Below are 24,991 nucleotides of genomic sequence, written 5' to 3'. Positions count from 1 at the left end.
ATTTAGACAAGTTTACAAAAAAATATATATGTACGAGAAAAATCACAGCCATTGGAGGAAATGAAGAAGTAACTGTGTTGATATGAACATTTTTATGGTTATTATGTTTGAGCATCAAACTCAGCTTCCTGGCAGCCAGAGTGAAAAGAGGAAGCACGCTAAAAGTTTCATAGGTCTAATTTTAGGATCTAAACTAGTCTTCCAAAAGAGATGAGTGGTTTCTTCACATGGAATCGTAAAAGCCCTTTTGCATGTGGAGTCCCAGAAAGGAGACCATGAGTAACAAATATAATTGGCAGTACCTTTGACTACAGCTGCAGGACAAACACATCATTGGCTTTTCAAATGATTATCTGTTGTAATAACTTTCCGGAAGAGGCAAGTCGCTCCTGGTCTCTGAGCCTCGGGATCTCTGCCAGCTCATGCAGTGGGGATGATACTGTAGAAGCCTCTGGTTCAGGCCCCCTAGGAGGAAAACTATGGGTACTGTTCCTCAACAGAAGGATGGATTTTCTCTCTTTCTTAGGGATCTTGTGAGCCAAGTCCAAACTCTGATGCAGAAGATGAAAGATGACCATGTGAGTCAGATTTATGGTTATTTCTAAATATTAATTTTCTAACTCACTAAAGTTGTCTTCAAATGAAGTGGTCTGCCATGAAAAGCAGTGAGCCCCATATTATTAGAGACATTCAAGCAGTGGTCGGACAGCCCCCTGACAGAGGTCCTATGGAGGAGATTATGTCAGTGGGGAGAGCTTTGTTGCTGGGCACAATGACACTGAAAATCCCTCCTGATGCTAAGATTCTGTGGTCTGTAAATAAACCTCTAAAATTCCTTCAGTTCAGAGATGCCGATTTCATTATTTCAAGTGGGCAAGGATGTTATAGAGGATTGACTGGATTTCCTATGGCAGGGATATTTTCATTTCCTTGTTGGAAATTACCAAGCATTTTCCTCCTTCCATATAGAGAGTAAATTTCCATGAAGATTGGAAGGTCATCACAGTGCTGATTGGAAGCAGAGATTTATGTGACTACTGCACGGATTCGGTAATGGGGGCCAGGTCCAGGCCTATGTGTTGTTCCTAACTTTGCCCAGTAGGCACTGGAGATCTTCCCTGAGAACAGTTCCTAAAACCAATCCTAGGATTATCCAGCTACACCCATGTCTGCACATATACATGTACAATACACACACACACACATACTCTTCTTACCCCACCACCCTCCAGGTTCTTGGCACCATCTCCATGTCCTAGGTGGTGAGGTAGCAGGTGGCAGATATATGGTATTTCTACTCCTCTCTCCTATAACTCCTGAGAATTCAGAAAGAGGAAACTGTAGCAAGCAATTGGAAGGAGGAGTCTCCACTTTCTGCTCCTGAACCAAAGCTCTGGCTGAAGGTTCTAGTCTTCCCACTGACCCATCTTTGACAACAGCAAGTAGTCAACTATTCATCTCAGATTTTGACGTGGTGAGCTGGCCACAGCTGGAGGCTAGAGGGGGAACAAGTCCTCAGGGCTGGAGCCAGAAGGGAAGTTGAGAACTGCCTCCACTGCCCTCTCACCCTAATCAATTTCTCCTCTTCCTCCTTCCTGTCTCTTTCTAGAATCTGTATTCTGCAGCCAACTTTGTTGACCATCTCCGCGATGCCTTGGATGTCCTGCATAGAGAGGTGGGTAGGGGGCTCCCACAAGCTGGTAACAGCTCAAGCATGGTGAGGGTGAAGGTGGATGGGGGGAAAGAATGGGAGAAGAACCCCCTTCTCTAAAGGAGACAGCCAGGGGCATGGGTTCCTTCCGTCTTCAGAACCCCAAGGAAAGCTTATTCTATATGGAATCAGCCCAGAAGGGTCCCAGGTCTGAAGAAGGGAAGGCTGTTCCCCCACCACTACCTGGGACATTTTGGTGGAATTGTCTAATGTCTCCCCACTACTATCTGGGACATTTTTTTGGTGGTAGCAGCCAGGTGGTCCCCAGGCTGGGCACTGCATTCTGAGCCACAGGGTGGGTCTAGAGCAAGCTCCTGTCTGGTCCTGCACCCAGCAGCACATTCCCCCTCCACCACCACCATCCTCTGGCAAGGACAAGCTGCCCTGGCTGCCTGACACAGGGCACTCTGACCACCAGATGCTCCCCTGGCGGGCTGAGCCCGCGTGCCTACTCAGCAGAGTTAGGCCAGGTTGGGCTGGAGGGAACAGGTCGCCTATCTCACCGAAGGTAATTCTAATGTATCTGGGCTCACTACATGATGGCCAAACAGAGATGATCTCTTAGCCTTTAGTGTCCCACTCCAGGAGGTGCCATTGCTGCTGCAGCCCCTTTGGGTGGCACCCATGGAGTTGTGTGAGGTACGGCCTGGAGGACCCTACAAGGTAGACCTGTATAGACTCCTCGGAACTCAACTCCAGAAAGACCAAGCTGGATTGCTAAAGGAACCCATTCCTCAGGGCCCTGAGACAGCCCCAGGAAGAAGCTCCCGGAGCCCCCCTCTCATCCGCAGATTTTCCCTTAGGTGCCCAGAGCCCTGGTCAACCTCGTGGACTTCTTGAACCCCAGTGTCATGCGGCAGGTGTTCCTGGGAAACTCGGACAAGTGCCCAGTGCAGCAGGCCAGGTAGGCAGGTCCTGGCTGTCCCCACACTGGAGATGCCCTCACCTCCTGGTCTGTCCCACAGGCAGTGGTGCTGCCTCAGGGTCTTTGTGACTTGGTCTATCCATGTGTCCAAGTCTGTAAAGGATGACTCCTGCCAGAACGATCCCCTTCCGGGAGACTGGAGCCATGACTCCCCTGTTACCCAACCTCAAGGTGCCTGGCAGGAACTTCTGTGAGACCAGACAGCCACAGAGGGGAGGGATCAAAGTTGGGACAGAGGCTGGTATCTGAGAGACAGGATAGCCCAGACTGAACATGGGCAGTGGTTAGGGATGTAGACATGTGTGGCCAAACTGTAACAGAAAGCAAGGAAAAGGTACGAGCAACTCAGTTACCTTCAGGGGAAGAAGAGAATTAGGAGGGACACAGGGAGTTTCAAACTGGGAATGTTTTGTTTCTTAAACTGGGCCATAAGTACATGGGTGTGTGTTTTATTGTTCTTTGTATCTTACACATCTATTTACTTAGCAAATCTCACAGAACTTCCTGTGTACCGGGCATTGTTTCCAGTGCTTTAGAAATCTCTCTTTTAAGTAGATGTGATGGGTGTGAAAAGGGCACTTACGTGAATGAAGGAGAGGTCTAGGGCATAGCATCAGAGGCCCAAAACTACCAGCTCCAACACCAGAGGATGCATTTTCTTTTTAATTAAACACTAAATTTTCACTGCCCAAATTCATTTGCTCAGCTGAGTAATCGGTTGCAGGCCCAGCACCTGCAGTCCAACACGTGTGCTCTGTTGGTTTGAGAGGGTCCTCATTCCCACACCGGCTCCCTCCCTTGGGCTTTCTCCAATGCCCCTGTCAGGCCTGAAGCCTGCCTGCCCCTGAGCATGTGCGCCAGAGCTCAAGACTTCAGTGCTCCTAAACCAGGGTGGGAGGGAGCCTCTCCACCCCTCCCCTGAACCTGGGCAATCAGAACCAGCACCTGATGGAAGCCTAGGCTCTAGGACCTCCCGCCTCCCCATCTTTGTGCAGCGTTTTGTGTAACTGCGTTCTGACCCTGCGGGAGAACTCCCAAGAGCTGGCCAGGCTGGAGTCCTTCAGCCGAGCCTACCAGGTAAGACCAAGAAGAGACCATCCTGTGTCCTCTCCCCCACGCTCACTCTGACACACAGCCCAGAGCCCCCAGGGAAGGAAGAGCTGGTCAGGGCTTGCGGGGAGACGGGGAGCACCCTGGTTCCCTTCCTCTGTCTCGCGTCACTGTGGTGTCTCAGGCCCCCTGGTTGGAATCATCCCAGTAGGATCCAGGTGGGAAAGCCCTCATGGCCCAGCTACCCTTGAGGGCTTAACCCCAACTCCTGGCCCGTAGCCCTGGATGCCTCATGAGACACCCCTTTCCCTCCCCCACACTCCCATTCCAAAGGCAGGTGCCGAGCCTCTGGAGGGTCTTCCCAGGTTTTTATCCCTTTTGGGACTTCCTGCCTAGCCCTTCAGAGACAGTAGTCTACTTACAATCAATGCAAAAAGGTGACCCAACCTGTTTCCAAATTCTCGAAAGGGACTTGCCATCAGGTGCGTTTGTGTTCTCAAGGGAAAGGCTGAGTCGGCCCCTTCATCTAGGGACATGGGCTGCCCATCACCCCTGCTCTTGCCTCACTGGGCCCTGGGCCCACCCAGGGCCTGTGCTGAAGACCCTGTGCGTGTGTCCCCAGAGCAGCATGCGTGAGCTGGTGGAGTCAGGCCGCTATGACACACGGGAGGACTTTTCTGTGGTGCTGCAGCCCTTCTTCCAGAACGTCCAGCTCCCCGTCCTGGCGGTATGTCCCCTGCCCTCACCCATGGTGCTCTTTTAGAGGAAGAAATTTAAGGCAGAAATGCCAGTTGCTTCCATGAGCATGTGCATAAAATGGGAAAGACACAGCTTTCCAGGGGCTGTGCTGGCAGGTGCAGGCTCCCTGAATGCCTGAGCCGTAACTGTATGTGTGAGGCTCCCATGACCCCTGTAGCAGCCTCCATTGTGTTGAGCACCTACTAGTGCCAGGCACTGTGCTTTCCGTAAATAAAATGGTCACATCTGTCTTTGGAAATGAGTGTGATCATCCGCATGGAACACAGGTGTAGAGACGTGAAGCTTCCTTCCTAAGATCATTTAGGAAATAAGGGACAGGGAGGCCGACACGAACACAGCCAGCTCCAGATGACTAACTTTCTGCCACACACGTGGTCTCTCTCATGTGCAGCACTGCGGTTATAAGGGAGCATTCTGGGGGTTCTCTGTTTCCACCCGGGCCATGCCCTTTGCCTGGCACTTCCACTCTGAACAGAAGAGATCTGTGAGTGGACCCAGTGAGGACTGAGGTCTGTTCCCCTGGGTTGCCATCCCAAGAGGCTCACCTAACTGGAGAGAAGTGGGAAGGAGAGCAGCTCTATGCACCCCCGGCACCTCCAGACGAAGAGGCTGGTGTCAGGGGACCCAGCTACGCAGGCCTTCCCCAAGGCTTTGTTCCATTCTCCCCACCAATACCACCAGGACCAGCAGACCAAAAGCTGGGAAGTCGCTTTTCCCATCTGGCTGACCAAGACTCTCTGCAGGACCAGGATCTCACTCCATCCATGGCATGGCCTCAGGCATCACATGAATGTGCCCCAAAATAAATGACACTTTTCTAATTAAACAAGGGGCACTTATAGGGTCAAAAAGGAAGGTTAGGGGTTGGGGTTACCCGAAACTATTATTTGTGGGCTCGCCCTCATCTCTCTCTTAAGGTAAGAGGGCCCTGTAGGGGCTGGTGATCTGGAGCACTCCCAGGGGAAGGAAGGTGTGGAGTGGTCAGTCCCAGGGGCCAGGCCCGCTGGTGGTGGCTCCCTCTGAAGCAATAGGATCTTGAGGGGGTATGTTGGTCTCTTTCAGGATGGGCTCCCAGATACGTCCTTCTTCGCCCCAGACTGCATCCACCCAAGTCAGAAATTCCACTCCCAGCTCGCCAGAGCCCTTTGGGCCAATATGGTAAAATAAGTGGGGTGTCCCTTGTTCCCTGGGGTTCTAGTCTAGGGCACAGCACCAGCCCCTACAGAATGGAGCCTTGCAAGTGAGGCTGAGGGGGCAGTGGCTGGCACATCTGTAGACGTCTATGCGGCTGGAAATGTGGAGTCCTTAAGAGCCTGCTCGGCCTGAGCTCGGCTGCACCCTCTCCTCAGAGCTTTGAACTCTGAGGAGGGGCCTCTCTACAGAAACGCAAGCCAAAAACCCCACGTTCATTCAACTTTCCCTGTGTGCCAGCCACCATGTCAGGCAGTTTAAGCCATGTTATCTCATTTATGGCTCTCCACATCCCTGCTAGAGAAGCATGACGAGTCTCCGAGGAGGCTACTCCCAGAGAAGCAAAGCGACTGGCCCAAAACCCCACGGCTGGTAACTGGCAGAGCCAGAAGCGGGAGCCAAGCCCCCCTGAAACTGAGTTCTGAGCTTTCCCCACTGCAGGATGCTGCCAGGGAACGTTCACTTCCATGGAAACAAACCACTACACCCATGTCTCTCTTTTCTTCCCTGATCAGCTTGAACCACTTGGAAGCAAAACAGAGACCCTGGACCTGAGAGCAGAGATCCCCATCACCTGCCCCACTCAGGTAAGAGGGGAGGACCTGCCTGGCTCCTCTCCACAAACCAGGGCACACAGTTCGCCCTACCCACTTCGTCTTCCACCCCAGCTTCCTCAGCACCCATCTCGCCCCCTTACTGACGCCTGAGAGATTTGGAGGATGGAGGGGAGTCCATGAGAATGGACAGGGGAGGCGAGAGGGGAGACAAGAGTGCAGCCGCCATTGGGAACAGGAGACGCAGCAGGGAGAGGAGGCCCAGGCCCCAGCAGAAGGAGGGGATCCTGGTGAGAAAAGTGGGCTCTTGAGAGAGGCAATCGGGATGCCAGGAAAATGGCAGGAAAGCTTCTTTTAGCAGTGGTGTTTGGGGCAGATGAAAAAGTCTGACTACAGGCTAGAGGGCCCAGGCAGGACCCCGGCAGGCTCAGGAGCTGTGGCTGGAGACAGGAGAGCCGGGATTAGGGAGATTCCACAAGGAAAGGATCACAGAGGAGAGCAGCAAAGGGCAGAGCCCAGAGGAGGGACGAGGATGGACCTACAAGGACACAGCAGCTACAGGCTCCTTTTAAGGAGGAATCTGTAAGTGGTTGTTCAGCTTGACTTCAGGCCTGGGGTGGGGGCAGGTTCTCAGCCACATTGTCTTCAGCTCCTGTTTCTAGGCCCTGTCTTATGGCTTTTTAACCAAATAAGGCCAAGACCAGAGAGCTCTCAGCAGCAATAAAAGCAGAAAGCCTGACCCAATCTGGGAGGCTGGGTTTCCCTCCTAGGTTGGCCACACCACCCTATCCCACCCTCCCTGCTGGGGAATGGACCTGCAGCTCCCCCGTGTGTCTGCTGGGAATCCTGAGAGTGGGCACCCCTGTTCACTCACTGCCTGCTCCCTGTCGGCTGCCTGCCCTACCCCAGTCTTGGGCTCAGGCTCAGTCTCATGTGCCATCAGGAGAGCAAGAATGGCAGGAAGAAGGGATGGGAAGTGAAGATAGTCGTAGCAGAGGGCTCAGTTGCTGGGTCTTGTGCTTGGAGCTAAGGAGATTGTCAGATTCTGCAACAACTAGTGCAACACAGATGCCTCTAGTCCAGGTGGTCAGATGCTGGCCAAAGGCCTGGAGCAAAACCTTAAAGGCCCCTACTGTGCCAGGTGTAAACTCTTCAACTGCTTTCCTAAGAATGCCTGGGGGTTGTAGGGGAGAAGGCAGGGAACGTGGGTAGTGGGGGCATTTGGGGACTCAGAAATACCCACAATAAGCCATACTGTAGGTATTTCAATATTTTACCAACCCTGTAGCCATACTGAATATCAGCCATGGAGCGCCCTTTCCAAACTGTCCACTCCCCTTCCATTACATAACAAAAGAAGCCATCATTTGCTCTTTCTTTCAACAAACGTGTATTGAGTACTGAGTTGGAGCCTAAGCCCTGGGTCAGGGAGAGCCCTGTCACCATGGGCTTCAAGGCAACACTTCCAGGCTCTGCCCCAGATCAGGCAGAGACCCCCAAAAGGAGGCTGCTCCACCCAGCAGCATCTTAAGCACAGTGGGCTCAGCGCCTCCCATCTAGAGCCTGATGGAGCCACTGCACTGATTTGCAGAGGTGAGCAGATCCAGCCTCGTGGAACCAGTAGAAGCCCAGCCCGGGTGAAGGTGTTGCTAAGCAACCTTGGAGCTCGTTCTGAAAGGGTCCATCTGTTGGCCAGCCCAACTTCACTGCGTTCTGAGCATTCTGCATTCCTCGGGTCCCATCTGCTCCCTCCCATGTGCCTTGGAGTGATATAAAAGTCCACCAGCATCTCAGTGTGAGCTGACAGGGGCCAGGCAGCACCTATTTTTGTCCTAGATGTATCTAAACATAGAGGCAACAGGCGACAGGCAGGACGCAGTGGGGGGCGGGAGGCAGGAGGCCGAGATGGCTGTGAGCATGAGCTTTCTCAGCCTCCTCCCATCCCCAGTCTAACTGCTCATACACTCTGCAAGCCAGGTAGGGTGACTTCACAGCATACCGTGGATTTCTGTTGTACTTTCAAGTTGGACCGTCCTTTTACAGCCAACTTTTGACTAACCATTCTGTGGACTGAGCCTATACTCTGCCTTAATGGGCTTTCTGCCCAGTCCCTTCCTAACCCCAGGGCAGCTGGCTGAATGCCTGGTCCTTTTTTTAGCTTTCATTCTTCTTGACCTCTCTGAAGCCCTTGTCAAAGGTCACCACCTCCCCCTTGAAATTCACTCCTTCCTGGGTTTGTGGACACTAAATTGCCTTTATTTTTCTGGTCTTCTGGTTGCTGCCTTTAATGACCCTCCTCTTCCCTTTCCCCAGTCTTGAAAATGTAGATATTCTCCAATTTTCATGTCTCCATTCTGTTTTCTTTCCTTTTTCACTCGCTTTTTGAAACAGGGTCTTGCTCAGTCTCCCAGGCTGCAGTGAGTGGAATAATCACGGCTCACTGCAGCCTTGAACTCCTGGGCTCAAGCCATCCTCCCACCTCAGCCTCCTGAGTAGCTGGGACTGCAGGCATGCACCACCATGCCCAGCTAATTTTGGTTTGTTTGTTTGTTTATTTTGGTAGAGGTGGGGTCTTGCCATGTTGCTCAGGCTGGTTTTGAACTCTGGACTCAAGTGATCTACCAGCCTCAGCCTTCCAAAGAGCTGGGATTACAGGTGTGAGCTGCTGTGCCTGGCCTCTGTTTTCTTTTCTCTGTCTCCACATCCTTTCACTCTGAGACATCCATTTTCAGGATTTCCTGTGAAATTTCTTTGTGCTGGATTCCTCAGTCTCTCGATCTGTGTCTTCATTTCTTCTTTCCCGAACTCCAATCCTCTATTTCCGACCTTTAAAATACATTTCTCCTTGGATGCTGTATATGGTATAAGGCTACCCAAAAGGCAGATTAATGTGTGATCAAGCAGGAGGGGCGCTGAAATAAGTTCATGTATTACACCCTGTCTTTTCTCGTAAGAAAAAGCAGAAGTCTGTCAAATTCCCTTGAATTTAGTTTGCTGTATAGCAGTGTTTTTGTATTGAATTACATTAAGTGACATTGTTATCTTTTTGATGCTCAGAGCTTCTAAATCTAATCCTGCCATGATCCCACCACCATCCGTCTCAAGCTTCACATTCATTCAAAAAATAATTTTCTGAGCAAGGAGTGTCTAAATAGGAGCTAATTCTTTGTCTTCCCAAACTCTCTGCTCCTTAGGATTTCTCTGTTTCTGTCAGTGTCATTGGAGTTTTCAAGTTCTGCAGGCATGAAATGTCAGGGACCCTATCCAACAGGATTCTTACCAGTCCTCCAGAATCTAATAGGATTCCTCCCACCTGTCCCTCTTCCCATTCCCACTGCCGCTGCAGGGGCTCAGATCCTCATCACTTTGCACGTTAAAGGCTAACTAGTCCCACCTTCCCACCATGAAACAATAGACTTACGTAATCTTAGGTTCTCAGTGGGGAGGGCCTTAGACTTCTGTGGATGCAATCTCTCAGAGAATAATGGAATTCTTCTACCACATCCCTCCCAAGACACCCTATGACCTCTGCTTAAATGTTCACAGTTTTTTTTTTTTTTAATTTATTTTACTTTAAGTACCAGGATATATGTGCAGAAGGTGCAGGTTTGTTACAGAGGTATACATGTGCCATGGTGGTTTGCTGTACATATCAACCTGTCATCTAGATTTTAAGCTGTGCATGCATTAGGTATTTGTCCTAATGTTCTCCATCCCCAAATGTTCACACTTTCTTAAGGTGAGCTTTCAAACCACCTGAAATCAGTGTAGGTAGGAACCAGCACTTTTTTTTTTTTTTTTAATTAATAGTGATGGGTTCTCACTCTATTGCCCAGGCTGGTCTCAAACTCCTGAGCTCAAGCAATCTTCCCACATTGGCCTCCCAAAGTGCTGGGATTACAGGTATAAACCACCACACCCAGTGCTAGCACTTTTTGGATGGAATGGGATGGAAAACCTCATAGGGGCCGGGCGCGGTGGCTCAAGCCTGTAATCCCAGCACTTTGGGAGGCTGAGACGGGCGGATCACGAGGTCAGGAGATGGAGACCATCCTGGCTAACATAGTGAAACCCCGTCTCCACTAAAAAATACAAAAACCTAGCTGGGCGAGGTGGCGGGCGCCTGTAGTCCCAGCTACTCGGGAGGCTGAGGCAGGAGAATGGCGTAAACCCGGGAGGCGGAGCTTGCAGTGAGCTGAGATCCGGCCACTGCACTCCAGCCCGGGCGACAGAGCGAGACTCCGTCTCAAAAAAAAAAAAGAAAAAAAAAAGAAAACCTCATAGGACATCCCATGAAATACCATCAAGTCCTCCTGCTTCTGCCTGCCACCACCCAGCTGAGAGTCTTCTCAGTTCCAACCACTCGTTGCACACATGGCTGCCAACCCCCTGCCTCATATGGGTATTTCTCCTTGGAATGTGGCCCCCTGTAAGGTGGCGACTGTACATCTGGTTTCATCCAACCAGCACAGAAGAGAAGAAAATCACGCCCCCTTCCCTGTGGAACGTTACACCTAGTAATGCAGCCAGGATGTTAATGGCCTTGTCCCGCAGCCACTGACTCACGTTGCTGACTCACATCAGGAGGCTGTCTGGGCTCTGCCTCCCCAGGCAGCCCACACCATCTTTGCATGGCTGGAACTACTAGACCAGTTCCTTGCGCTACCATTCAGTTGACCCCCCTTTTACTCATGGGGGCTCCAAACCTAGCCTTCAAGAGCCAGTCAGGCTCCATCGAACCCGTCTTTCACGTCATCTGCTTGGCTCCAGGCTTTAAACCACTCTGACTCATGCATGTACCAAGTGGTCAATGATCAATAAACCCAGCTAAAAACAAGCCCAATAAAACCCAATAAAAACCCATTAGACAGGGACATAGGAGTTGGGAAAAAAAAGAAAAGAAGGGGAGTGGGGAGAAAGCCCTGAGGCACCCGCCACAACCCTGGGCTGTTATTGTTCTTGCCATGGCCTCAGTCTGTAACACATTCTAGTGTCTCCTTGACCTCTGGCCCTCTAGCTCTGCCTCCTTTTCCCCAACCTGTAGATCTTGTGATCAAACAGATTCAATGAAACACATTCTCCAGTTGCACTCACAGCACTTCCAAAAAGGTCAGGTTTGTCTTTCCCTCAGTGCCTCCCATGCTGGTCACGGTAGGACTGGCTCCAGCCGCTGGACTCTAAGCCCAGTCTGGGCTCCTTTGAAGCGCAGGGAGAATGCCACTGAGTCTTGTCTCTGAGGACCCTACATCTCCAAATCTTGCCACAGTTCCTCAGCAGGTGCTGCACTGACTGGCCACGCCGTTCTCTGATGCTTCACTGCCTCAGCTTCTCAAGTCTGTCTCCCCATCTGAGCCAGTTGTCTCTTTCTCTCCTCCCCTCATCCTGGCACCTAGAAACGCTCTCTAACACTTCAGCTGCTCAACCAGCATGGGTCAGTTATTTATAGAATGCTCCCAGATCACCCTCTCTGTTGGTGAATGCTGAGGGAATGCTTACTGTTAACCCAAGACAAGCCCAAGTAGCTATATGGACCTGTCACCATAAGCCCTCTTCTGTCTTATGCTGTTGTAGGTGGTCCAGGGCTCACTTCTCCCACTTGGCCCTGAGTACCTCTCCTTGAAAGGATGTCAGGGGCTGGGCATGGTGGCTCATGTCTGTAATCCCAGCACTTTGGGAGGCTGAGGCAGGCAGATCACGAGGTCAGGAGATCGAGACTATCCTGGCTAACATGAAACCCCCGTCTCTGCTAAAAATACAAAAAATAAATAATAATAATAATAGCCGGGTGTGGTGGCAGGTGCCTATAGTCCCAGCTACTCGGGAGGCTGAGGCAGGAGAGTGGTGTGAACCCAGGAGGCGGAGATCGCGCCACTGCACTCCAGCCTGGGCGACAGAGCAAGACTCTGTCTCAAAAAAAAAAAAAGAAAAAAGAAAGGATATCCGTTACCAGCCCGTTTCATACAGGAATGCTGAGACCAGAGGAAAGGGAAGACTTGTCGGGTGCCTCAGGGAACCAGGATCTGAGCTGGGGGCTGAGAGCGCTGTGTGAGTGGACTCTGTCCTTCCAGTCTCTGCTGAGTCCTTCTCTTCCTTTCCCGCTGTCTGACCAACAGGGTTTTTGTTGGCCTGACCTCCAGTGTGAGGAATGGAACCAGGCAAGAGGCCTGTCCGGTCAGCTCTGGCCCTAGTTGGGCATTCATCACTTGTTCCCTAACCTGGAAGCAGTCCCTTCCTCACTCAGGCTCAGCTTCTGCTCATCTGTAAAGTGGGGCAGTTGGGGGGTGCAAAGTCAGTCACCTACAATGCCAGGCAAGAATATGGTTGTGTACATGTGGTCAGGTATGAGACAAGATCACTTTTCCAACATTCTGGTTTTCCCTTTCCTTTTTTTTGAAACAGAGTCGTGCTCTGTCACCCAGGCTGGAGTGCACTGGTACGATATCAGCTTACTGCAACCCCTGCCTCCCAGGTTCAAATAATTCTCGTGCCTCAATCTCTCAAGTAGCTGGGATTACAGGTGTGTACCACCACACCTAGCTAATTTTTTTTTTTTTTGTATTTTTAGTAGAGACAGGGTTTCACCATGTTGTCCAGCCTGGTCTCGAACTCCTGGCCTCATGTGATCAACCCCCCTTGGCCTCCCAAAGTGCTGGGGTTACAGGTGTGAGCCACTGCACCCAGCCTAAATTTTTTTTTTTTAATTGAAACAGAATCTCACTCTGTTGCCCAGGCTGGAGTACACCGGCACAATTATAGCTCACTGTAACCACAAACTCCTGGGTTCAAGCAGTCCTTCTGCCCCAGCCTCTTGAGTAGCTAGGACTACAGGCACATGCCACCATGTTGAGCTAATTTATTTTTGTAATTTGTTGTAGAGATGGGGTCTTGCTATGTTTCCCAAGCTGGTAATAAACTCTTGGCCCCAAGCAATCCTCCTACCCTGGCCTCCCCAAACGCTGGGAATACAGGCATGAGCCACAGTGCCAGCCTGGTTTGTTCTGCTTGTTCCCATTTTATTCCCAAATTTTCAGACCATGGGCTTACTACTCCACTGAGCACATTTTGTGGGAGTCTTCATAGCGCTGGGCACAGTTGGTGTTTCCTGATCTCAGTCTTATCAACTTGATCTTGCTTCCCTGTCATTTTTACATTTTCTCATTAGCTTTCTCCCCATTTCTCCTTTGTCTGCTTCCTTCTTCCTTCTTTAATTAACCCCTTACCTGCAACTGGGTGGACTTGGGTTCTTGACTGGGCTTGTGTGAAAACTGATTGTGAAACAGATAGGTAAGTAGAGGATGTTTTAAAAAAAAAAAAATGACTAAGATACAGGAACCCAACCTAAAGAGGATGAGACATATAATTCAAAGGAGGCAGAAAGAAAAAACATAACAGATATTCAAATATATTGATAATCATAATACTTTCTGGAAGAGAAAAAAATGCTGAAACATGAATCCCTTGCTAGAGAAATTACAAAGCCAAGAAAATAGATAGGTCTGAGGATTAGGGAGCTGTGCAGTTGCTGGGAGGAACACAGAAGTGCAGACCCCAGACTGCAATGGGTATGAAACCCTCTGCGCGCCTTGTGTTGTCCATCCCTTGCCAGAGCTGTTATGTAAAACCCTCTGGGGAACGAATGAAATTATGTTTATATAGTTATTTCTATATAAGTGCAGAAGAATCATGTTAAATCAATCTACAGGGCAGGATTGTTAGTTTTTCTCCTTCTCAAGCAAACTTCAGTGCTGTCAGATAACCTCTCCATGTGGTTTCTTTTCTCTTAGAATGAGCCCTTCCTGAGAACCCCTCGGAACAGTAACTACACATACCCCACCCAGCCAGCCATTGAGGTAACCCCTGACTCACATCGGCGTCTCTCAGACACAAACCATTTCCACCTGCCAGGGGCTCGGGTGTGGTACAGGTTTCAGAGTGTTCACTGAAGCAGAAATGTGCTTTTTACGTACTGGGGATTGGAATGTACAGAAAAGGCTCCCGAACCACGAAGCCCCAGGATTGCCCTAACATGTTCTCAAGTTGCTTACCTGACGTCAGCCCCCAAGCAGAGGAAGTGCCTGTGGATTGATTTTCTTTGACCTTGGCAATCCTGGGCTCACAGACATGGTTACTGCTTAAGCAGCTCAGCCTCTCAAGAGGGAGAGGCTGCGGGTGTGATGTGGCGATGGCTTCTCAGAAGGTGAAAGCTGAGTGCGAGGGAACTGCAATTCCAGGGGTGGGGCCCAAAAGGAAGTGGAGGCATGTTCGTGTTCATGTTCATGTTCATGTTCATGTTCCTGTGGGCCCCTAGGCCTTGTCTGGTTCAAGTCAGTCATTCTAGTGCTGAGGATTCAGAGCCCATGGTTAATTCCACTGGATGAACCATGTCTGTGAGCCTAGGACGGCCACTGCAAAGACGGCCTGGAGGACCCTGGACTACACCATGACTGGCAGTCAGGCCTGGTCCAGATCAGGTCTGTTGGTCACCAGGATGGGGTTCGACCAGCAGTTTCGGTTTCACACCTATATTATATCCAGTCTCATGCTGGGGGCTAGAAGGCATGCAGAGAAGTATCGAACATGGTCCAGACCAGGAGAAGTGAGAGCCCAGTGGAGTTTCACAATTATTGAGCACATACTATGTGTCAGACACTATTCCAGGAAGACAGAAGTGTCAACCAGACAGATGGTTCCCGACCCTCACGTAACTTACAGTCTACAGAAAAAGGCATCTTATATACATGGCTAGGCATGGTCATTTCAGATAGTGATGACAGCTCTGAGGAGGGTGATGGGGCCGGGGCAAGGGAGGCACATTCAGGTGCACCGTGCAGTCCAGGCCTCTCTGAGGGGAGATTTAAACTGAGAAATGCATAATGAAGAGATACTTGCTACACAGAGAGCCAGAAACACAGTCCCAGGCAGAAGGACCATGGACCACACAGGCTCAGAAGTGAGACTGTGTTGGGTGTATTTGGGGAAGAGAGAGGTGGTCAGAGTGACTAGGGGCATGAGAATGAGGTGGAGAGTAGGGGAAATGAGATCAGGAGTGCCAAGAAGCCAGATCATACAAAGCCTGAATTCCTGGGTTAAAATATTGGATTTCAAGTGGAAAAAGGTGGGAAGCCATTGGCGGTCTCAGGAGGGAGTGACATGATCTGGTTCATGTCTTTCAAAGATCTCCCTGACTGCTATCTGTAGAATGGATTGGGCATCCGCAGGAGTGATTGGGGAAAGACATTTTATAAGCCAGCTGAAGAAACTAACCCATATGAAATTGTTAAGAACTGTTGGATGCTAAGCTCTGCAGTACAAGCAATACCAGATTGCTGGCTGCAGGTTATGCTGTGTCCAGCCTCTCTGAATGTTCTCAGGCTCACGTTAGCCCAGTGGAGGCTTGTCCTCATTGAACCAGTGACCAAATTCCATGAGAATTGAAATGTCAGCTGCATCTTATGAATCAGGCATTTCTTCATTGATTCAACATTTACCTGTTGGATGCCTACGTGGAGTGGGCACTATGCTAAATGCTGGGTAGACAATGGTGAGTTGAATGGGTCTGGATCTGCCCTCTTGGTTCTTCAGTCTCATGCGTCTTTGCTTTTGCTGCTGGAAAAGCTAAAAATCCCAGAGCTAGAAGGGCGTGTGTTAACAGCTTTCTACTCAAAGTAGCCACAGAAACAAAATTCTGTCATCTGAGGTAACATGGATGAGCCTAGAGGATATTACATTCAGTGAAATAAGTCAGCCACAGAAAGACAAATACTACATGTTCTCACCATATGCGGAAGCTAAAGAAGTTGACTTCACAGAAGTAGAGTATAAATAGTGGTTATTAGAGTCTGGGAAGGGTGGATGGTGGTTGCAGAGTAGGGACAGCAGAAATAGATTAACAGAAAATTATAGCTAGATAGGAAGGATAATTTCTAGTGTTCTATGGCACAGTAGGGTGACTATAGTTAACAGTTTACCATATATTTTCAAATAGCTAGAACAGCAGATTTTGAATGTTCCCAACACAAAGAAATGATAAATATTTGAAGTGAGGGATATGCTAATAACCCTGATTTGATCATTGCACATTGTAGAGATGTATCAAACTATCATACTATGCCTCATAAATATGTACGCTTATATGTCAATTAAAAATAATAAAAGCAAAACTGATAAAGTAGGCACAAAGAGGCTTTACCTGGGAGCTTGTTAGAAATGCAGAGTCCTGGGCGCCACCCCAGACCTGCTAAATCAGAATCTGCAGCTTAAGATCTTCCGGGGATTTGGATGCACTGATTTTGAATGTGGTGCATAGTTCTTCCCTTGTGACAGATGAACACGTTTAAATTCCAGCCAGGGTCTGTTCATCTACACGGAATACGCTTATCTCTGGTTCACCAACTATCTGAGCTATATCTCATGTGCTGATGGCTGAATAATTTTTACATTGCATTTTCTCTGAGTATTTGTCATCTGCACACAAGCATGTTCTTGATTTCATTAAATCTTTCAACAGAAGAAATCCATCAGTATGATGAATTGAGCAGTCCCTTGGAAAAAACTAAATTCCATTGGACTAAGCAAATAATATTTAAAAGTTCCATTTTTGCTCCCTCATGATAGGAATATTTCAACAAGGCTTGTCATCATCATCTGACTGAAGAGAAGGATAAGCTTTCATAGTGTCTGGCAGTCAGACTCCTGGACAATCAGTCAACCTGGTCAAGTCCTACTCCATACTCAGCATGCATATATTTGGGACTTTGGGAAGATATTCAATTTGCCCCCAGATTTTTGGTACTAATCATTTCTGTGCCCTCTGCTTCCCTTCCCACTCCTTCCCCCAGCACCTAGAAAATATGCTCTGTGTTAGAGATAGAGAAAATTTACTAAAAGCATCCAGGGTTGCTTGCATTAATTTACAAACATATAAGGAATAAGGCTGTTAAGTTAAATATGCAAAAAGACATACAGGTATCCAGAAAAGATAGGCAGAAACTAGGAGCCTTACAATTGTAAAATATTTTGTGTTATTATTCTAAACATCTTTTAATTATTGTTTAGGTTCTAGCATTATAATTAGTGTCAATTAGCTTAATTTTATAAAACACACATACCTGTAATCTGTTAGGCATCCAAATGCTATGTTCCTTTGGGAGACTCACCTGTATATGACTTCATGGTTTTCTTCCCTGCTTTGGGGCAGCCACTGGCTCCATTCAAAGCATAGACATATTGGCATAAGAAAGGTTGTGTGTGGGTGCACATGTGGGGACATGCACTATGGGTTGTGCATAGGGGTAGCTAGACATACCCATTTCTTCCCCTAATTTCCCTCCTAGCCCATCTGTAGCTCACAGTTCTTTCCCTCACATGATCCTGTATGGTGACTCGTTTCTAGCCTGCATCAAAAATCCCTTAGCTGGTTCTTCTTGGGCTGAAGTTTATCTCCCTGCACAATGAGTGTTGGGCACTGAATCTTTTCTCCTGTTGATTTAGAACTGGGGCAGTGACTTCGTGTGTACAGAGTGGAAGGCTTCCAATAGTGTTCCAACCTCTGGTGAGTGAAAACATCATCATCCCCTTCGATTAAGGGCCTTGCCAAATATCAGGCTGGGGGAGACCCTACAAGTATACCCTGGAGCTTTAAGCAGGACTTGCTAATTCCCATGCAGTGCAGACCTAGATCCTGCCCCACGGCCTCTGCAGCCACAGCTGGGCCTCCAGGTGGAGGTGCACAGACCTCTCCACTGAATGCACTTCTTGTCTCCTTATAGTCCCAGTGGCAGTCCCTTAGGCCTCCCTGCCCAGTGAGGCAGGTAGAGTCAGGGATTGGGGTTCAACCTGCCTGTGCTACATGACCCCACAACTGGAACTTTCCTGGACCACCCCAGTGTGAATCAGGCTCTTCTGAGGATGGACAATAGCCATGAAACCCATTCCCTTCAGTGCCTTGGTTGCTCTGAATGAATGGAAGGGGCAAAACTGCTAAAGCCTTAAGCTGAAAATAAGTACAATGGGGAGCAGTGGGACAGAGTTATAGACTTCTGGTAAAATGTGTACTTTAAAAGGTAGACACCCCCAGCCCCCACAACCACCTCTCTGCTTGTCTCCCCTAGTCCACCAGCTCCAACCAGCAGACATCAAAGTGGTGGCCGCCCTGGGTGACTCTCTGACTGTGAGTAGTGAGCCGTGAACCAGGATGGGCAGCTCAGAGTCCAGCCAGGCCCCGTGCAAAATCTATTCTTCCCCAGCATTGGCTCCACATTCAGCGCTGAGCCCGTGTTATTGAGGGCCTACCTGTGTCAGGCACTGAAACACAGCCAGGCGGTGTAGACTGCCCTGCCTCGCCACCTTCCCAGTTCTGCTCAAATCCCCCTCCTCCACGAGGCCTCCCCTCAATTCCCAGGGAGAAGCAATCCCAGCCTTCCCCGCTGTTTGCAGGCACAGGTGTTTTGTTGGTATGTGATGGCACTCATCCAAGTCGGCCTGCTTTTATCAAGGGACTCATCTCCATCTACCCAGACTCAGAGTGGCAGGTCTTACACACACACTGCCCCATGCTCCCTACTCCATTTGAGGACATGTGCTTTGGGGCAGAGGGAGCCCAGTTCCTCGCACATAGCACAGTCTTGCTAAGTGAATTGTGTTCGCCCGATTACTTAGCCATTGCTGTGTTCAACAGTACTCTATTAGTAATTCTAAGGGAAATAAGGTATGAAACAGTCATATCCCCCCAGCAACCTGTCTGGCTAGAAAAACAAGAACCATACACAGAAAGAAATGCATAATCACATAGATGGCATATAGGACTTGGATGTTTTGTTTTTATTTTTTAAGTTCAGGGATGCGTGTGCAGGTTTGTTCCACAGGTAAACTTGTGGCATGGGGTCTGCTGCAAAGATCGTTTCATCACCCAGATATTCAGCTTAGTACCCCTGAGTTATTTTTCCTGATCCTCGCCCTCCTCCCATCCTCCACTGTCTGATGATAGGCCCCGGCGTGCGTTGTTCTCCTCCACATGGGACTTTTATTTTTATTTATTTATTTATTTATTTATTTATTTATTTATTTATTTATTTTTTGAGACGGAGTCTCGCTTTGTCACCCAGGCTGGGGTGCAGTGACCGGATCTCAGCTCACTGCAAGCTCCGCCTCCCGGGTTCCCGCCATTCTCCTGCCTCAGCCTCCCGAGTAGCTGGGACTACAGGCGCCCGCCACCTCGCCCGGCTAGTTTTTTTGTATTTTTTAGTAGAGATGGGGTTTCACCAGGTTAGCCAGGATGGTCTTGATCTCCTGACCTCGTGATCCGCCCGTCTCGGCCTCCCAAAGTGCTGGGATTACAGGCTTGAGCCACCGCGCCCGGCCTCCACATGGGACTTTTCAAATAGGGTATTTATTTCAGTAGAAACAAATACCAGCCCCACATGTGTGAAGGTGTTGCCATTTCGGCGTGAACGTGGAAAAAGATGTGGAAAGGCACAGATGAGTCTGTTCACCACTAATGAGCTCTGGTGGTATTTGCGTGTGGGTAAGGGGTGAGGAGGGAGCGTGGAATCTGTGGCAAGGGGCAGGATTCTTAAGGTAGGGGTAGATCATTCATTTGTTTAAATCTTTGTATCATTTAACATGTTACTTTTGTAAATTTCAAGGGTTTTTTTTTTTTTTTTTAAGACAGAGCATTTAGAGAAAACTTTATAGAGGAGATAGGAACTGATGAGGGTCTCAGAGAATGAATTTGGAAATGTAAGATGCTGGAAAGGAGGGAGTTCAGCATTCCAGGAGGGGATGGGAGTGGGTGGTAATGGGGTAGACCAGCTCAGGGCCCTCAGGCTTCCAAAAGAATGGCAGGTAATTAGCTTAGGCCTGAAGGTTTGTGTGGACTGGGAAGGAGGGAGCAAACAAGGGGAAGGAAAGTAGAAACCAGATTATGGTGACCTCAGAAGATTGGTGAAGGGATTTGGCTCTGATCTTGAAGGTAAGGGAGACTCATTGAAGGGTCAGGGCTGGGGTTGGGGAACATGAAGAAAGAGGCATGTTCAGGAGGAACAGAAACTGGAGTCAGTTTGCTCAGGCCGGAGGCCAGGGTGTTGCCCGTGGCAAGGACGTGAGGGTCTCAATTAGAAACATGGCAAAGGGAACAAAAAGAAAGGGGCGGGTGCTAGGGAGGGTGGGAAGGAGGAACCGACGGGACTTGGTTACTGGTTGTAGGTAGAGTACTGGGGAGAAGAATGTATCAAGACCACTCCAAGTTTAAGGTGGCTTGGAGAAAAGCCGGTACTATTTGTAGAAAAGGCAAATCCAGGTCCCAGCTGCTACTCCAGGGCCAGAGGAGGCTCTTCCAGTGCCCTCAGCCTATACCCCAGCCCAGCCCTGAAATTTCTTTTTGCTTTTTATAGACAGCAGTGGGAGCGCGACCAAACAACTCCAGTGACCTACCCACATCTTGGAGGGGTCTTTCTTGGAGGTGAGAATGTTCTTGACGCGTGCTCTATTGATGATGCTCTCTCAAAGACGCATGAGTAGTGTGTTTCCCCTGTCACCCCTCCAGGATGCAGTTGGGTCCCCAGGGCGCAGTGCGAGACAGGAGAGTCGGTGGTGCTTGCATTACCCCTGAGGGTAATGGGAGAGATGCCCCAGGGGCAGAATCTCTGGTTCTGGTTGTGACTTATGCATATGTTGACACATGGAGCAGCATGTTGGCATGATTTTAATAAATATGCTTTCTCCTCCCCAGCATCGGAGGGGATGGGAACTTGGAGACTCACACCACACTGCCTAGTAAGTAGCGCTAGCCCGGAGAGGCACCATCACTGTGGCCACCCTCCCTGGGGCCAGGGCCTTCCTGCTAGAGGAGGGGAAGAGGAGGTTATCTGCAATGAGGGAAGTCAGCCAGCCCTGAAAATCCCCAGAACTCCTGTGTCCCACCCCTGTGTCCCCACCCTGCATGCTCATCTCAGTTACTGTGAGGGTCCTGCAGGCTCTCACCTGTGCTCTCCTCCTCCTCCTCTAAAGACATTCTGAAGAAGTTCAACCCTTACCTTCTTGGCTTCTCTACTGGCACCTGGGAGGGGACAGCAGGACTAAATGTGGCAGCGGAAGGGGCCAGAGCTAGGTGAGTAGATGCCATACAGGAGGGCGAGTGGAAGGCAAGGCTGAGACATCAGGGTGGGAAACCGGAGGAGAGGAGGGTGGTGTCCAGGAGCCTGGTCCCGGGGGCAGTAGCAGCTGTGCAGGACTTTCCATGTGAATTATCTCCTGAGATCCTCACACCCTTGGACAGGGGCACTGAGGCTTATAAGCTTTCCAGAACCACCAAGATTATCCGGCAAGTTATCAGAGGAGGCAGGATCAGACCATGGCTGAATCAGGAGCCTTTGCTCTGACAGCTGTGCTATTACCACCTCCCCAGGGCAGCAGGAGGTGCACATCTGCCCTGGACTCCTGCGCTGTCCCTGCTGGCTCCAGCTCCACCTCCTGCCCAGCAGGTCAAACATGCAGGGTGGCTCTCAGCACCTGGAGAACTGAGTGCATGACCCCGGTGGTAGCTGCCCTTTCTCTCTCCCCACCTCTCTTCCGTCTTTGGCTCTGAAAAAGCTATATTCTGACACTAGGGAGTTAGGCGTCAGGGCCCCCAAAACAGCATGGTGGCTGTTGGTTTTCACTGGGATTGTTGTTGACAACAACTCAGATAATTAAAGCTGAAATGCCTGACCAGGCTCATTGATTTTCTGCATGGAGCGTGCTGGGTGTATGCTTTGTAGAAGGATCACTATGCTCTGATCACCAGGGAAACGACACTGGCTTGACTCACTCTGTTTACAGGGAATGTTCCTTTCAGAAGTGGTAACGTGGGCCCCATGCTCTCTTTGAGTCTCTAAGCCACAGGAAGCCATGTCAGTTCCTCAACGTCACAAGCAGGAAGAACTTATTTTTCTGCAGAAACTGGGCTTTGTGGGGTCATTATAGCGACATCTAATTACTGTTACTGTGATTGCTATCATCACTGTTATTGTCATCATCGTTCTATTGTTCTTGTACAGTACAGGCTTCATTTTCCAGGGGCTGATTTTTCACTCTGTTGACAATCAAACCCCTTCTTCCTTTCTCACTTCACTGCTCTGCCTTTTCTCTTTGACTGCTGCTCAGCACCTCTGCCAGATGAAGTCAGTGGCCAGGGAAGTAGTTGAGACATGTGGCTCCTTGTGGGTATCTCTGATGTCTGATGTTAGGGGAAAGGAAAGTAATCCATTGACTTAAGAAAGGAAATTTGGATAATTGCTCTATAACTTTCCTTTATCTCTATTCTGTTATTAGCATAGATACAGATGAGTTCACCTAAAGAGAAACATATATGCCATAGCAGAGTACCTAATATCATAGGGTGTGGGGTCAGATAATTTGTGTCTACATTCCAGCTCCAAGACTTGCTAGCTGTGTGACTTTGGGCAAGTTGCCTAGCATCTCTGAGTCTTAGTTTCTTCAGCAATAAATAGGGATAATAACAGTACTTATCAGCGTTGTCATAAGCATTAAATGAGACATATAATCCATGAAAAGAATGTAGTACAGTACATAATACCCACCAAAAAAGTAGCACAGTACAAATGTACCAAAAGTTTGCCATTTAATAATGGATCTTTAGTTTCAAAGTTTTTTTCACCTAACTTTCCTTCCATCAATCAATAAGAATTCATTCAACACCTGCAAAGGACTCAACCCCAAGGTGGTTACTCAAAGATACAAAGGGCCAGGCATGGTGGCTCACATCTGTAATCCCAGCACATTGGGAGGCCAAGGTGGGTGGATCACCTGAAGTCAGGAGTTCAAGACCAGCTTAGCCAACATGGTGAAAACCTGTCTCTACTAAAATCAAAAATTAGCTGGGTTTGATGGTACACACCTGTAATCCCAGCTACACAGGAGGCTAAGGCAGGAGAATCACTTGAACCCAGGAAGTGGAGGCTGCAGTGAGCCAAGATCGTGCCATTGCACTCCAGCCTGGATGACAAGAATGAATCTCCATCTCCAAAAATAAATAAAAGATACAAAGGAAACAAAAGATGAACTCCCTGCCCATGAAGAGCTTGCACTCTAGGTAAGGAGACTAAACAAATGGGAAGTAACTTTCCGAAAAGGAAAATGCTGGCTATGGCAGCAATATAGTATGCTTCATCATGCAGTGCAGTTAAGAGAACAGGAGAGGCCGGGCGCGGTGGCTCAAGCCTGTAATCCCAGCACTTTGGGAGGCCGAGACGGGCGGATCACGAGGTCAGGAGATCGAGACCATCCTGGCGAACACAGTGAAACCCCGTCTCTACTAAAAATACAAAAAAAAAACTAGCGGGCGAGGTGGCGGGCGCCTGTAGTCCCAGCTACTCGGGAGGCTGAGGCAGGAGAATGGCGTAAACCCGGGAGGCGGAGCTTGCAGTGAGCTGAGATCCGGCCACTGCACTCCAGCCTGGGCGACAGAGCAAGACTCCGTCTCAACAAAAAAAAAAAAAAAAAAAAAAAAAAGAGAGAGAACAGGAGAGCGCACAGTGTGAACTGCACTGTCTAAAGACAGATGCAGACCCAGAAGGGACCCCTGAAATCATCCAGTCCAACTTCTTCCTTTAAAAGATGGAAAAAGTCAATTCTAGCAAGATTCTGCCACTTGTACAAGCTCACACAGCAAGTCAGTAGCAGAGCTGAAAGTAGAACCACTGGTCGCTGGGGTGAAAAAGGAAGTGCAGGATGTGTGGATCAGTGAGCCCAGAGAGGTGGCTCAAGGGGAAGCAGGACTTGGTCTGGGCCTGAAGGATGGGAAGAAGATGGCTAGGAAGAGGGGAAGAAGCAGTGTTTGTAACTTCCCCTACTACCCAGGAGGGCTTATTGCCCGTGGATTGTCTTAGTCACATCTTGAACCTATTAAAAGGTTAATGGCTGTTCTGTGGTCACCTTTGACCAGGAAAATCTGTCTTTTTTTTTTTTTTTTTTTTTTTTTGAGACGGAGTCTCGCTCTGTCGCCCAGGCTGGAGTGCAGTGGCCGGATCTCAGCTCACTGCAAGCTCCGCCTCCCGGGTTTACGCCATTCTCTCGCCTCAGCCTCCCGAGTAGCTGGGACTACAGGCGCCCGCCATCTCGCCCGGCTAATTTTTTGGAAAATCTGTCTTTATAGCTTTCTGATGTACTCATCAATAGCAATAATGTATGGGATATGATCCTAGATCTGTAAATTCTCCTCAATGAGAAACAAGGGTGGGGCTGGTGCCACGTACCTAGCTTACTGGGGACACCCAAAGATTTTCAGTGGCCGACTCACACCAGTTACTGCTTTTATGGCTTCTTCCATGGAAGCTTTCATTGGTTGTATCCCCTTTGCTGACCTAACTTCTCATAGACATTTCTTTAAACACAGCTTTATTGAGGTATAAATGACATGCAATAAACATGTTAAAAGGATACAATTTGGCTGGGTACGGTGGCTCACGCCTCTAATCCCAGCACTTTGGGAGGCCGAGGTAGGCGGATTGCCCAGGAGTTGGAGTACCAGCCCGAGCAACATCCTGAAACCCTGTCTCTACCAAAAATACAAAAAATTAGCCGGGTATGGTGGCATGGGCGTGTGGTCCCAGCTACTCAGGAGGCTGAGATGGGAGGATCACTTGAGCTCCAGGGGGTTGAGGCTGCAGTGAGCCATGATCACACCACTACACTCCAGCCTGGGCAACAGAGCAAGACCCTGTCTCAAAAAGGATACAATTTAATATTGTACCTGTGAAGTCATCACCACGATCAAGATGAAAAACGTGTCCATCACCCACAGGA

The 24,991-nt window shown here is 49.3% G+C and overlaps 1 protein-coding gene across 1 annotated transcript in view; it reads left to right on the top strand.

The window, feature by feature from the left end:
* The window catches only part of PLB1 (phospholipase B1), a 158,744-nt gene that overhangs the window by 114,219 nt on the left and 19,534 nt on the right, over positions 1–24,991 (top strand). The window contains exons 37-50 of the mRNA XM_033176174.1: positions 527–578; positions 970–1,050; positions 1,610–1,675; positions 2,515–2,615; positions 3,632–3,713; positions 4,309–4,413; positions 5,508–5,603; positions 6,152–6,223; positions 13,975–14,040; positions 17,681–17,741; positions 18,301–18,359; positions 20,581–20,648; positions 20,919–20,962; positions 21,197–21,296. Coding sequence (XP_033032065.1) covers positions 527–578; positions 970–1,050; positions 1,610–1,675; positions 2,515–2,615; positions 3,632–3,713; positions 4,309–4,413; positions 5,508–5,603; positions 6,152–6,223; positions 13,975–14,040; positions 17,681–17,741; positions 18,301–18,359; positions 20,581–20,648; positions 20,919–20,962; positions 21,197–21,296 — 1,053 coding nt within the window. The remainder of the gene's footprint in view (positions 1–526; positions 579–969; positions 1,051–1,609; positions 1,676–2,514; positions 2,616–3,631; positions 3,714–4,308; positions 4,414–5,507; positions 5,604–6,151; positions 6,224–13,974; positions 14,041–17,680; positions 17,742–18,300; positions 18,360–20,580; positions 20,649–20,918; positions 20,963–21,196; positions 21,297–24,991) is intronic.

The sequence above is a fragment of the Trachypithecus francoisi genome, unplaced genomic scaffold, assembly GCF_009764315.1.
Source record: "Trachypithecus francoisi isolate TF-2019V2 unplaced genomic scaffold, Tfra_2.0 Lachesis_group17, whole genome shotgun sequence".
Lineage (NCBI taxonomy): Eukaryota > Metazoa > Chordata > Mammalia > Primates > Cercopithecidae > Trachypithecus > Trachypithecus francoisi.
The sequence above is the reverse complement of the archived record's forward strand: the minus strand, read 5'-3'. Positions and strand labels throughout refer to the sequence as shown.